The 15466-nt window shown below is 46.7% G+C and overlaps 1 protein-coding gene across 2 annotated transcripts in view; it reads left to right on the plus strand.

Moving 5' to 3' along the window:
- The window catches only part of LOC147894805 (putative 1-acyl-sn-glycerol-3-phosphate acyltransferase 5), a 73770-nt gene that overhangs the window by 45961 nt on the left and 12343 nt on the right, over positions 1-15466 (plus strand). The window contains exon 2 of one of the 2 annotated variants that reach the window (XM_087384393.1): positions 2629-2738. In XM_087384393.1, coding sequence (XP_087240519.1) covers positions 2629-2738 — 110 coding nt within the window. Of the gene's footprint in view, positions 1-2607; positions 2739-15466 lie in introns of both variants that reach the window. The other variant, XM_087384392.1, reaches the window with a different exon arrangement.

Below are 15466 nucleotides of genomic sequence, written 5' to 3' on the forward strand. Positions count from 1 at the left end.
AGGATATCTAGGTAATACGAGCATTACTAATTGTCCTATTTGGACATCACCTTCTTAGGCGATGTAGGTCTAACTATGTCCATTGTCTTTAGCTCCTAATCTCCTAACCCAAGATCCCTCACACCATACTATTATCCATGTAACCGCATATCATCTAGCTTTATCGTTTACGTATTGAAATTCTATCTTGGAGGTAGTTTTGTTCTTATAAATAGGCATGGGGTTAAACACATTTCCGAAAGGTCATTTTCTCTTTCGTTTCAAGCCATATTTTATTCATCATGTTTTGTTGCACGAGCTCCATATTTTCTTCATCATGTTTTGTTGGATGAGCTCCTTTCTTGCTAGTACTCGGTATGGATTCGATATACATTCCACCTTTCTCCAACCATTTGGACCCTCCTTGTACCATCCTTTCCCCCTACTGTTTTGAGAGCCTTTCATGGCAGCCTATTTGCGTCCATCTTTTTTACTTCGTGAATGTGGTGAATAAACTGGAAAAATGCTTTGTTTTCTAGAAGGAGCATCTCTACTTCTCCAGCAACATTGGGCAAGGAGTTTTTTTTGGCTCCTCATTTCTTAGCTATGAATCTCTTTTGGATGTCTTTAATTCTTTTCCATGCTTCATGATAGGCCAAATTCCCATCCTTAGCAACCATACAAAATAACTAGTTGTACCAGAATAGCAAATTCCAATTCGATATGTACAGCTTTTAGTATCTGTTTTGCATTTTAAAGAGTGCCTTTTGCACTCTTCTATCTACACAAGCATTCCATTTGTAGTTCCTAGGCCCAAATATACATACGCACGCGTGCGCGCGCGCACACACACACAGATGATATGATATGATCATTGATTGTATTAACGTCCTCGTGAGACCCTTCAAGATCTATGGGACAGTGATCACTATCAACAAGTAATGATTGTTTACATCCATTGAAAGAAAATAGCATAAATAAAAGCATAATTGTGCTATGCAGTGAGTACTTGTCGTGCTAGCCTGTGTGCTAGACCAAGTACTCTGTTGTGATATTCTAAAATTCCTTTATGTATTTGCCTAGCTCTTTGGCTGGCCACTCCAGTAGGGATTTCAGGTTGCTTCTATTGCCCCCATAACATTCTCTGATTTGCGACATGTTAGGAGTACATGCTGCTCACTTTCTACTTCTCCTGCGGGGCAGATTTTACATACTCTTTCCTCTCTTGGTACCCTGGGTCTTGCCCATCTCCCCCTCTCCACCTCGAGATCATGTGAGCTGGTTCTGATTTGAGACCCTCAGGATCTATGGGACTGGTGACCACTATTAACTTAAACAGTGGTCCATTACAACTATTGAAATAAAAGTCTCCCAAATCTTTCTACATTGTGAGTATTTGCTGGACTATTTTCTGTGCTAGTCCGAGAATTTTGCTGCGATGTTCCAAGATTTTTTTTAAGTAGCTTCCAAACTTGTGGGCTGGCTGTTCCAATAGATTCTTCAGGTTACAACTATTGTTTCCATGGTTCTCCCTTATGTGTGCGTATGCTCAACATTTTAGGAGTATGTGCTGCTTGTCTTCTACCTCCCCTGTAGGGCAGATTTTGCATATCCTCTCCACCCTTGGGATCTTGGGTCGTATCCATCTACCCTTCTCCACTTCTAGATCATGTGAGCTGGTCCTTATTTTGAATATTAAATTCCTTTTGAATATTGAGATGTCCTCCCCAAGATATTTCTGCATTGCATAGCTGTCCATCAGGTTGATTTCCTGTTTGTAGAACTGCATTTTTGTACCTGGATCATGCCATATTTTCTGTATCATTTTCAGCGTACTAAGTCCCTGATTTCACATGATTCTTCAGGTATATCAGCCGCCTTTATCCCCCATAGGTCCATCCACTCCTCCCCATCTTTGTACCAGCTTGTGGTCTTAGTGGCCTCCATTGCTTTATGTGGTATCTGGTGTGCATCCATCTTCTTAACCTTGTTGAGGTATCCCAGATAATGGCATAGTGCTTCACCCTCCAGTGGTATCATACCTGTTTCAGCTAACAGGATGGGATACGGTGTCTGTGTTTTAACTCCCAACTCACCTACAATAAAGTGTTTATGCACTGTTTCTATCCTTTTCCAATAAGCCCTGGACATCCTGGGCGCTCAAGCTGGACATCCATAGAGAACCAGTGTTTGCACAAGCATGGTGCATAAAAATTTCCTCATCTCCCAATTCCACAAATGTGCCTTTCTGCATTTATGTTGGAAGCTGTTTAATGCTTTTAAACCTCCCAGAATCCTACATTGCATTCCACTTGTAATTATCTGTAAAATCCAGCCCTAGATATTTGTATGAAGCACCTTCTTCCAAAGTGTTTATCTATTTATTTCGAGACCCGATCACCATAACTTTGGTTTTTGCTATGTTGACCTGCATTTTTGAATATTGGCGGAAATTATATAAGGCATCCAGTGTGCCTGCATATCACTCTTATCTTTTGCAAAGAAGACCACGTCATCCGCATAAAAGAGAGAGAGAGACAGAGAGAGAGAGAGAGAGAGAGAGAGAGAGAGAGAGAGACAGAGAGAGAGAGAGGAGAGAGAGAGATTAACAATTATGATTAAATGAAGTGAGGAAAAATGCATTCGAAGTCAAAAGTTTGCGGAGGAGCATGGGCTACCAGAACTCAAGCATGTTCTCTTACCTCGGACCAAGGGGGTCTATGCTTGTTTAAGCCACCTTCGAGAATCCTTTGATGCAGGTTCCTTCTTCCTCATATTACCAAAGGACTAAGCAAAATTCAAGTGAAAGTGCCACAAAGAGTCTGTTATTCCATCTTTTTGAATTCATTTTATAGAGACATATATGAACAACCAAGATGTTTGGCCACATCCTCCTTTAGTTCAATTAAAGCTTTAAATTTCTAGATTTACTATCAATGCTAATCATTTTTTGCTCATGCTAAAAGTTTTCAAGATGGTAATCACGCATGTTATATGTTGATCTATGCGTATGCGAAGCTTTGGGCCACAGACCTAGATTACAATTTTCATTGGACTTTAGCTACGGTCAAATCTTGAGATTTCCACATTATAATGTGAAAAGTTCGATTTTTCTTGTTTACTTCTCTCATCTTTTGGAGCTAAAATCTCATACGCTCAAATGCTATATCTATAAGGAAAGATATAGGTATGAATATAGACATAGATTAGATATCTTTCTCCCTCCCTCTCTCTTCCTCCCCCACCTCACACACACACACACACACACACACACACACACACACACAAACACACATTTTTTTAGTGAAGTCTCACAGACACACACACACACACACACACACACACATTTTTTAGTGAAGTCTTATATTTCTTTGTGGGAAACCTCAAAAGAGGTGAAATTCCACCATGAAGTATAAAAGTAAAAAGATTACAAGTAGGCGTTGGGAAAAGCCAGGAGGTTAACTGAAAACTAAAAGGGAAAGGACGAATATATGAAGTTATACACCTCCAGATGGTGTTTTTTTAGTGGAGTCTTATATTTCTTTGTGGGAAACCTCAGAAGAGGTGAAAACCCACCATGAAGTACAAAAGTACGATTACAAGTAGGCCCCTACCAACTGGCTGGTCATGGAGTGGCAAATCAAGTGACTCCAGAGTATCATCATCCTTCCCGAACAGTAGCCATAATGGGATCTATGACAGTGCTGACCACTGAGGATACCCCTGTGAGATGAAGGGAGGGAACACTTGAAGAAGATGCCAAAGCCGCGGAGGAAGCATCTGTGACCTGTGCAAAAATAACCACCAACTGGGCTCCTGAAGTGCATGAAGTACTGGGATCCGCCGGAGATGAGACATGCTAGAGAGGTGGTGGAGTGGTGGCTCTAGCACGGAGAGAGAGAGGCTGAGATGCTGGTGGGGAAATGATGGTGCTGGTAGGGGAGGCGGAAGGAGGAGAGGAAGAAGATGCCACCCGAGAAACAGACGGGGTCGGGTGGGCAGATGGAAGTCGTTCAACTACAATAGGAGGAGGGGCAGCCTGCCACTGATGGAGAAGGCAGGTAAGATGTGGTCCACATGTGCATGTATGTGTCTTTCCGCGACGTTTTCGCACAGTGGCACGGAAGGTGGAATGAAACAGAGAGGCGAAGTCAAAAGGAGTCACGGTAAAGAGGGTGTTCAATGGAGGGCGAATACTCCGTAAGATAAAGAAATGGCCAGTCGCTGAATATAAACGTGCAAAGAAATACTTGGCCAGTACCTCCTCTCTTCTCTGTCCTTCCACTGCTTATCAGCAATCTTCTTCCCGTCTGTGCCACTTACAACCCACGAGAAAGGATGTCAGGAGCGGAGACTCACCATAAGCAGTCTGAATAGCAAGCGTGGGAAGACGCAAATAAGTAGACACCAAAGTTGGGGTGAGAATGTGGCCGGAACCCATCCTGATGCTGGGGCCCACTGAAGTAGCAGATGGAGCATCTACAGCACAAGTACCCGGTGGAGCACATACTAAAGTAGAAATACCTGCAGGAGAATTCGGGGCAGCAGCTGGACCTGGTGCTGTTGGACCTACAGGAGAATCCGGGACAGCAGATGCACCTGGTGCTGTGGGAGAAGTAGTCGTCTTCCTAGGGAGCGGCCGAGATGTAGGGGGACTCATGGAGCTGCTTGCTGGAGTACTCTGTGGCACTGGAGAGGGATGTGAAGGGGACCCTTGAGGAGTCATTTTGCATAAAAGGGAGTGAAGAGTTTGTCTTTTGGCAGTTGAGGTTTGTACTTGATGCGCCTCTCTGGTATAGAAGAGGAGAGGATAAAGGGAGCGCCAAGGGAGGAGAGGATAAAGTGAAGCTGCCTGGAGTGATTGCGGAGGAGGGGCTATAGAGAGTGAGTGCGAGGGGGGCAGTGATTGCGCAGGAGGGGGGGGGGCTACAAAGAATGATTGCGGAGGGAGGGGGGAAAGTGATTGTGTGGGGGGGGGGGGGGGCTGATTGCGCTGTAGGGAGGGAGAGGGAGCAGCTGAGGGAGAAGGGGGTAGGAGTAGATGGTGCAGTAGGAGGAGGGGGATGAGCACTGAAGGGGGAGAGCAGCGAGGAGGCTTGTGCAGCTGGTGTGCTGTAGGGAGGGGGAGGGGGCAAGAAGCTGGTTCGCTGCAGGAGTAGATGGCGCTGCAGGGTGCAGCGAGGAGGTGGGAGGAGCAGGGAGGAGGAGCAAAGGAGGAGGAAGGGCAGCAAGGAAGCAGCAGCGAGGAAGAGGAGGCAGCGAGGAGGAGGAAGGGGTGCCCAAGGAGGAGGAAGAAAGGGCAATAGAGGGGATGGAGGCGGTGGGGTTGCAAGAGAGGAGGAGGCAGGTATGGGAGGATGAAGGGCGCAAGAAGAAGGCGCTTGCTTGCAAGGAGGAGTGCGATGGAAGGAGTGAGGGGGAGCCGAGGTAGAGGATAGATTCTGAGCAGCCAAAGTTGCAAAAAAAAAGCAACTTTGCTAAATTTAGCGGAGCTTGGTAAAAATAGCAGAGGAGAAGCGCTCACGAGGGGAGGTGAGGGATCTAGAGAGAGGTGGAAAAGAGGGGAGAGGGGGGGATGAAGTTATAGAGAGGTGGGGTGGAGAGAGAGAGAGGAGGGTTCAAGTCACTACCGAAGCTAGAGGACATGAGTACCTTTTGCATCCACCACCAAGCCTATAGTATACCGAACCTCCTTGTCCATCCTTCACCGAAGCTAGAGGACACCGAACCTCCTTGTTCCCTCCACCACCGAAGCTAGAGGGGGGGGGGCTGATTGCGCTGTAGGGAGGAAGAGGGAGCAGCTGAGGGAGAAGGGGGTAGGAGTAGATGGTGCAGTAGGAGGGGGATGAGCACTGAAGGGGGAGAGCAGCGAGGAGGCTTGTGCAGCTGGTGTGCTGTAGGGAGGCGGAGGGGGCGAGAAGCTGGTTCGCTGTAGGAGTAGATGGCGCTGTAGGGTGCAGCGAGGAGGTGGGAGGAGCAGGGAGGAGGAGCAAAGGAGGAGGAAGGGCAGCAAGGAAGCAGCAGCGAGGAGGAGGAGGCAGCGAGGAGGAGGAAGGGGTGCCCAAGGAGGAGGAAGAAAGGGCAATAGAGGGGATGGAGGCGGTGGGGTTGCAAGAGAGGAGGAGGCAGGTATGGGAGGATGAAGGGCGCAAGAAGAAGGCGCTTGCTTGCAAGGAGGAGTGCGATGGAAGGAGTGAGGGGGAGCCGAGGTAGAGGATAGATTCTGAGCAGCCAAAGTTGCAAAAAAAAGCAACTTTGCTAAATTTAGCGCAGCTTGGTAAAAATAGCGGAGAAGCGCTCACGAGGGGAGGTGAGGGATCTAGAGAGAGGTGGAAAAGAGGGGAGAGGGGGGGATGAAGTTATTATAGAGAGGTGATGGGTGGAAACTTTGTAAGAGAGTGGTGGTGGGGTGGAGAGAGAGAGGAGGGTTCAAGTTACTACTGAAGCTAGAGGACATGAGTACCTTTTGCATCCACCACCAAGCCTAGAGTATACCGAACCTCCTTGTCCATCCTTCACCGAAGCTAGAGGACACCGAACCTCCTTGTTCCCTCCACCACCGAAGCTAGAGGACACCGAGCCTCCTTCTTCACCCATCACCAAAGCTAAAGGACACCGAGCCTCCTTGTTCCCTCCTCCGTCCTCCACCGAAGCTAGAGGACACCGAGCCTCCTTGTTCACTCCACCACCGAAGCTAAAGCATACCGAGCCTCCTTGTTCACTCCACTACGGAAGCTAGAGGACACAGAGCCTCCTTGTTCTCCACCGAAGCTAAAGGACATGGCGTGTCCCTTTCACCCAGGAGAGAGAGGGTCCTTTTGCACCACTAGGAGAGAGAAGGGCCTAGGGGCCTTCTAATGCTGTATTAGGAGAGAGAATGATGCAAAGAGAAGGTCCTTCTGCACAACAGAAGAGAGAAGGTCCTTCTGCACAACAAGAGAGAGAAGGGTCTTTTGCGCCACCAGGAGAGAGAAGGTTCTTCTGCACCACCAAGAGAGAGAAGGCCTTTCTGCACCACTAGGAGGGAGAAGGTCCTTCTGCACCAGGAGAGAGAAGGGCCTTCTGCACCACCAGGAGAGAGAAGGGCCTTCTGCACCACCAGGAGAGAGAAGGGCCTTCTGCACCACAAGGAGAGAGAAGGGCCTTCTACACCACGAGGAGAGAGAAGGGCCTTCTGCACCACAAGGAGAGAGAAGGGCCTTCTGCACCACCAAGAGAGAGAAGGTCTTCTGCACCACTAGGAGAGAGAAGGTCCTTGTGTAGCAGGTTCCTTCTATACCACTAGGAGAGGTCTTCTGCACCACCAACAAGAGAGAGAAGGGCCTTATGCACCACCAGGAGAGGTCTTCTGCACCACCACCAGGAGAGAGAAGGGCCTTGTGCACCAGGAGAGAGAAGGTCCCTCTACACCAGGAGAGAGAAGGTCCCTCTACATCAGGAGAGAGGTCTTTTGTACCACCAGGAGAGAGAAGGACCTTTTGCATCACTAGAGAGAGAAGGTGGTTGTGCACATGAGAGAAGGTTGTGCACAGGAGAGAAGGTGGTTGTGCACAGGAGAGAGAAGGTGGTTGTGCACAGGAGAGAGAAGGTGGTTGTGCACCTACACAGAGAAGGTGGTTGTGCACCAAGGAGAGAGAAGGTGGTTGTGCACATGTGCACCAGGAGACAGAAGATGGAGAAGGTGGTTGTGCGCCAAGAGAGAAAAGGTGGTTGTGCACAGGAGAGAGAAGGTGGATGTGCACCTATGCACCAGGAAAGAGAAGGGTCCTGTGCACTAGGTTGGCTTGTAGAGAGAGGGCGACTCTAGAGAGAGGGTGCGTTTAGCAAGAGAAAGTGAGAAAAAGTCTCTACAGGCCCTATAGATGTGTCTAGAGAGAGAAAGTGAGAAAAAGTCTCTAGAGAGAGTGCATATAGAATGTGTCTAGAGAGAGAAAGTAAGAAAAGTTCTCTAGAGAGTGCATCTAGAGAGAGAGTGTGTCTAGAGAGAGTAAGAAAAGTTCTCCAGAGAGAGTGCGGGAGAGAAGTGCATTTAGAGAGAGAAAGTGAGAAAAGTGAGGAAGTGTTGATACTACCACGCCCCGTCTCTCTCTGTCTATGGAAAGACAACCAATGCACCATGGACTGAGTGTAGATATGAGACATTGCACAAGTTGGTGGTTGACTTGCGTCATGTTGTATCCTTGTCCAAGTGATGTCTGTTTTAAGTTTTGTAACCTTGTCTGAAGGGATTGAGTCATCATATAACATATGTCCCAAGGCATGCATCCTTGTTCCAAGTGATTGAGTCATGATATGACCTACCTATGACCCAAGTCTTGTAAGCATGAAGCAAGTAGAGCATGCGTTCACCTGCTACATACCTATTGTAAAGCTTAAAAGGAACCCGCCGACACCCCATGAAATACCATGAAGGGAAGAAATGCCTGAAAAATGTAGTGAAAAAGCAGGACAGAGTGAAACCTAGAGAAAGCCAAACTTTTTTTTTTTTTTTGAAAAGGGTATATACAAACTCCTCCAGAAGAGTTTACGCAGGCTGATATTTCTTCACTCTGGAACCGTTCACTGGGGTTGGGAGCACCATACCGTTCAAAGTGGCCAAATACACACCGCCACTAGGCAGAAGTTTGGAGATGAAGCAAGGTCCAGTCCACCCACTAACAAATTTAGGTTTATGCTTCAAAAACTTGCTGGCATACAAGAGAACCGAATCACCCACTTTAAACTCACGACGACAGAGGTTTCTGTCATGCCACGCCTGTTGTCTCTTCTGCCAAACTTCCTGTGCAAGGATGGCCTCTCGTCGGTGCTCTTCTAAGGCTTCAAGATCCCACAGCCGCTAAAGGGTGCGGGCCTCCAAGTTGTCATCCATCTCAGCAATGACTCTAGTAGTCTTCATATGAAATTCATAAGGCATAACTGTCTCCGAGCCATAAACCAATTGAAATGGTGAATATCCAGTACTGGCCTTATATGCGGTCCTACAAGCAAAAAGAGCTGTGGGGAGCAAAATATCCCAATGCACCAGCATGACTCTTAGTTCACTCGGCCCCCACAGCTTATCCCTCCTACAGCCCTCCATTCCCGTGTCTCCTCGTCGACCACGTACTAGCTACGCCGCAGCTAGCACTCCCGACGTCACGTGTACCAGTGTTCCTATGCGGTCGACTCGATTCCAGGGTATCTCTTTGAGGGTGGTCTCTTGTCGGAGTCTGTGGAGTGTCCTCTTGTGCATGAGAATAATATGATGTCCATTTATCTTGCTTCATCATTTGGACAATCATTCTCCATTGTGGCATAGACACGTAGACAAGAGGAAGATTACAAGCATTTGCTCACTGGAATGAAAAGGAAAAGGTCTCCTGTCAACTCGGAAGAAGAGGATGTCGATGAGTTATTTACTATTCCTTTGCATGAGACGTTGGCACGAAACAACTGCGCTACCAGAGCACCTACTGATTACATCTGGCTCGATCATCTAGCGAGTGTTGCAGCCTTGGTTGGACCTAGTGGAGCAGAAAGGCATGAAGGCCAGCTTTGAAGAGCTAGGCAATATTATGAATATGGCTGATCGCATGTCCTTCAATGACAGGTATGCTTGGGCTCAAAGGTCATTGCATTTACATCAGCGAATTATGGATAACACCTTTGCTCAGTTAGGGGCTGCTGTTTTTAATGAAACAGGCCACAAATGCTCCTGTGCCAGAAGCAACATCTGAAGCTCGAAATGGAAAAAGACAGGAGCAACAATACAACGAACAGCTCCAGGGCAAAGAAAGAACCTATAAGACGGAGATGGACAAGCTGAAAGCACAACATGAGCAGGAATTGCATCAGAGGGACTCTCAACTCCAGGAGATTTTATGCACACATACCACAGAAAGAGAACCACGACTGCCTAGCCACTTCATATTTTGCAGCAGAGTGGAGGATAGCTGAGTTGGAGTCTCAGCTTAAGACTCAAGGAGATCTAGGAGCAGCACTCTGCATTACAAGATACACATGTCACAGTCAATGCAGAGCTCCTATCCCTACAGGCAAAGCATACTACTTGGCAGTCCGAGCGTGACCTGTACAGATCAAAATATCACCGATACAAAGGGAAATATGAGAATCTCCGGAATGCGATGGACACCGTTGAGGAAGACAATGATCAAGTGTCTGGAGTCTTGTAGCACCATCTTAGGGCAGGGATGAACAATGACATATGTTTTAGCACGAGGGTTTTGTATATAGTTAGCTTGTTTACCTCCTTACCGTGGCATCTCTTGTTAGCATGTTGGCTTCTCTGCTGGTTTGGGTATTGGGTTAATTTGGTTCTATTTTCAATTCATGCAATTTGTACATAGATGGCATTCTCAGGGTGATTTTCTTGGATTTAAGCACACTTTTGTAATGTCAGGAGACCTTTTTGTATGCCAATGGCTTTTGTAACACAGTTTTTGTTAACTGATTAGCAAATTTTTGTAACAAGTGGTTTAATAAAGTTTTCCGTAAGTTTTCTTTCAACTCCACTCTTATGAAACACAATGGATCTGGATTGGTGATACATTTGGAAGTTGATTGACTCTGATATGTTTTCGATAGGACTTTTTGCTTCACTTATGACGATTCTTGTATTTAGCAAAGGCATTCTTCGTGCACATCTTTCAACATCACCTATTCACTTGGACAGTGAATGATAGTGGCAGCGAAATTGTTATACAGAGATCATGCAGGACCAGCTATGTCCAATCACTTAGTTAGGGGATGACATGGTCACAAGGATGACAACTCAGGGGATGACATGGTCACAAGGATGACACAAGTCAGGGGATGACATGGTCACAAGGATGACACAAGTCATGATGACATGGTCATAGATGATACAAGTCATGGAGAGGACATGGTCACCGGGATGGCATAGTCACATGGGGACAATCATTAGGAGGACATATCACCCAAGCACAAGGTCATGCGTGAAGGGTCGTCATGTTGCGCAATCATGCTTTGCCAACCTCTGCAGACCCGACTCATTGGTGGCATAGATGTTCATCTGGCGGTGCCTTATCAGATATAGGGTGGTTACAGGCGGTGCACATGGAGTAGTTATAACGCACCGACTCGGCGCAAGCTGGCCGTTGCAGTAGACATGAAGAGACTCAGTGGCGGGATGCCTAAGGATGAGGGGACAGCCAATAGGAGAGAGGGAGGGGACTTCCCATCCAGAAGGCGAGGGTGAAGAGGGGAGATGAGGGGGATGGGGATTCATTCAGCATTGTACGGGGATTGAGGGTGAGAAGGAGAAAGGCTAGAGCTATGAGCTTGCCTGTTGCATCTTTATGGTGTGTTGCTACTGTGGATGAGTGATCTTTGATCTTTGTTTTGGAGAGACTAGTGTATGAGGATCCCTTCATTCTATGATACACACTTGCTCGCGTTGTGCTCTTGTCTACCGCTTTCTCCGTTATCTGGCCTCCGGTAACACCTGGGAAGTTAGCGGATCTCCCCCTCAGACATGCCCCTTAGTTTTCGAGGGTCCTACCCCACGCAACTTCAAACTCACACCCTTGTGACATACCCCTCTCTTGAAACATGGAAAGCATCCTCGATTGTATCTAAATGTTACAAGGACATGCTATAACTGAAATACATGTGAATATGCCATCATTATTACAAAGTGACATCATACATGATTGTTCAGAGCCTAGGGTGCAAAAACCATCTCATAGTGACCAATACAATGGTCATAGAAGTCCCAAGGTAGATATACTGTCAGCAAGCAGCACCTCGGGTGAAACATACAATGTCACCAAGCGACTTCTAGATATTTGAGCTTGTCTGTAACAAAGAGACAGATGTATTACCCCTCTCTCGAGCATCAGGCGATGCTCTAGACCCACGCTCTGCTGAGCCTGAAGGAGCCGCAACCGAAGTTGGCTCAAGCTGAAAAGCTTCCAAGTAAAGCTGCAACAACTGAGGTGTATGTCAGCAAGTTGTAAATAGTCCAAAGTCAAAGCATAAGTTGACCATTTATTGATCATAATTGATGAGTTCTTCATTTATCTAATTATGTTCAAAGCGCTACTTTCATTTGGTCAAAGTCTTGACTTCGGTCAAAGATGCTTAATCTTGGTTAGGTAAGCCTAACCGTGGTTAGGGAGACTCGGCTTCGGCCAAGATGGTTAACCACGGTTAGCCAAAGAACCAAGGCGCTGACTTCGGTCAGTGAGTGTTGACTTCGGTCAACGAGACTTGGCTTATGCCGAGGGTTAACTTCGTTAACCAAGGTGCGCCAACTCCGGTTGGAGAGACTTGGCCTAAGTAAGGCCTTGTGACTGATGATCAAGTCCTTTAATTATGACCAAGAGGGTTGACCTCGGTCGACCAAGAATTATCTTCTATGTTTTGTCCACATGCTTGCTTGGTGGGGACGACCACAGTGACGAGGACTAGTCTACAGATAATTATTTGCATGCAAAGTGCTGACCATTAATGGCTGCCATGGTTGTGCGCTTTAGTTAATGGTTGCAAGTACTAAGAAAGATGAAGAATCAAGCAACATGGAGCTAGGCGAGCGCTTCGGAGATCACTCGCATGACCAATTGCTTCGAAGACTCGAGAGTTGCCCCTAGTGGCATGTAATTAGGAAAGTTGATTAGAAATTTGACTTGGCATGTTGCCAAATGAACTCTTTGTAAAAACTATTTACGTTCTGGAATCCTGTAAGACAGCTCTACGCTGAACTCTTTGTACTCAGAATTTTTCAAGCAATAAAGACCTTCGGGGGGGGGGGGGGGGGGTCCAGCCTGACATTTGTCTTGGGCCCTAGTGTGCTGTGAGAGAGAGGGAGTGCGTTAGAGAGCTGTTTGTATTCTTGGTTCCATGTATCTGCCAGATTACCCTCTTCGAGCTACTTTGCATACAATGGTGAATGATTCCAAAACTTCACCAGCGAAACGTTACCACTGATTTTCCTTCCCTTATGTGCCAATACCTGCTCTGGAACTAAGATATCGTCAAATTCCTCGTCTTCTGGCTACACACAGAAGGCATAACTTCTTGCACATCTCCCTGGAAAGGTTTGAGAAGATTCACATTTCAAGCATTATGAATCCTCCAAAGATCTGGTAGCTTCAAGCAGTAAGCTACATCACTGATCTGCTAACATACGATGCAAATCCCTACAAAAGCATCCATCTCTTGTCACAAAGCTGGCCAAAGAAAGTTTCAACTGCTTTCAATAAAGCATCAGTACATCGATGCCCTGCACGCTAGGCCTAAACTGCTTGTAACACCAGAGACAACCATGCATCTGAAGGAATCCATCTCTGAGAGTATAATGCAAATGCTGCTGTCCATCAGATAACTGATCATAGAACCTTGCAGAATCCCCATCCTCTGCATACTGGTCCTTCGCTGCATCCAACTTAGGACTATACACATATGCTTCTCAGACAACCTAGTCTGAGTGAGGAAAATATCCCAAGGTTTGGTGATCTGTCTGCACAGTGAAATCAGTCCCTAGCAAGTAATGCTCCCACTCAGAAAGAGCATGAGCCACAGCAAGCAACTGTTTTCCATATACTTGCAATTTTTTTTCAGCATCCTGCAACATTCTACTCTCGTAGGCAACAACCCGTCCATTCTGCATGAGGATTGCACCAATGCTGTTCCCACATACATCATAGTGAACAACAAAAGCCTGATCAACATTGCCATTCCATAGCAGGGTTTGCTATATCAGCCCGGTTACCTGCATACCAAACATGCTTACAGGAGCTCCCATAATGCCATGCATTCCACTTTGCATCCTTGGCTGTGTGCCAGTGTTTCCATTCATAACTCTCTCCATTCTGACTTGCATACCCCCAAGCATAATCCCTTGCATATCTTGCATTCTAGGCTGAGAACCAACAGGGTGATTTCCAAGCATTGCTTGGCCATTCCCGTGGCCAGCCACTGCTTGAAACGCAGAACCACCACGAAAATATCCTGGATGCACTAAGGGATGCGGAATGACTTGCTGTCTCTGATTTGCATGCTGAAAACACAGAACCATTGCCTTGGCCATACAAATCATCTCCAGGACCATGGATAAACTGTTGCAATAGAGCATCCTGTCCATGTGGCATAGCTATTGGCTGTCCATTCAATGGCATAGGTCCATATGCTTGCCTATCAGCATTCTGATCATCTTCAACAGAAGCTCCCTCAAACAAAGATTGCCCTTCTTGGGAGGACTGCTGTCCCCTATCCCAATCCTCGTCACTAGGTGACATGCTGAATTCTCCTTGCTGCAATTCAATGACAGCAACCAATACTTACACCAGAGACAACCACAGGCTCACCTCCTTAAAGAAGATGGTGATGTCTCCTCACCAAAGCAATCACGGACTCACGCCCTAGAGAAAGTTGGTGATGTCCCGGCAACAGAACGATGAAATCGGCCTTCAATAAATTAAAGGGCAGTAAATCTAACAAGTAACCAGTCAACACTGTTACATTAATAATTCAGCAAAAGTACTACCAGCAGTCTGGGAGCTAGAGTGCCCCTGAACCAAGACAAAGACACAGGTTGGCCCCAAACCTTTGTGCCCCTTTCGGTATTTCTTTATTTAAGTGAGAGGCCCAGAATCCCAGTCTACATAAAGGTTGCAGTCTTTCTTACATCTGGGGCATTCCACATCCCATTGGGCATCCACATACCCCGTGTACCCTTTACTATTCTTTGCTCTCACCACTCTTGGCAGTAGGTCTTCATCCCCATTCCAAGAAGCTTGCACACAGCCTAGGACTATCACTAGTAACCACATTTGGCCACACAGTTCCCCAAAGCTGCTACTAGTGCCCAATTAGCCATCTATCTTCTCAAAGCAGAAAAGGAAAGCATACAAGAGCTTTCTTCACGGTCTAGAACTGCCATTACCATTAGTCTCTCACCCTATTGACAGCATACATCCTGAGACATCAACTTGATTCCCATAAGAGAACTTGCATCACAACACAGCAAACACTATCGCAATCATACCCATACCATCCATGGGGTTCTAGAGATACTTTCCATCTCACACATGGATTCCCGTGTACCAACAATGTGCCATCTGCCTAGCAACTACTGGCTGCATGTGACCTATCTTCTAGAGAAACCAAAATCATATTCCCACACGGAACATGCTACCTGTCAAAGCCAGCAAATAGGATATACAATGAATTCAATCCCACTTGCATTCAGTGCTCTTCCCACTCTCAGTAGGCATCAGAATTCCAAACATTAGCCCTGTTGGGCCCTGCTCTCACACTCATATGACCATAGGCATTCCTTTTCAGTGCAAACACTTGCATAAAATGTGGGAACTCTTACTAGCAGCCCATGCAGGACCACACACTCCCCAGACATCCACAAGTGTTCATTGACTCACTGGAATACCCAAACAATGGGTGAAAGCATGACTGATCTGCCCTCAATGCTCAGAAGCATGAATTTACTCTCTAAGCATCCACTGGGAAT

Source organism: Dipteris shenzhenensis, chromosome 14 (genome assembly GCF_047967505.1).
Source record: "Dipteris shenzhenensis isolate YYH24624 ecotype China chromosome 14, Dip_SZ_1.0, whole genome shotgun sequence".
NCBI classification, from domain to species: Eukaryota; Viridiplantae; Streptophyta; class Polypodiopsida; order Gleicheniales; family Dipteridaceae; genus Dipteris; species Dipteris shenzhenensis.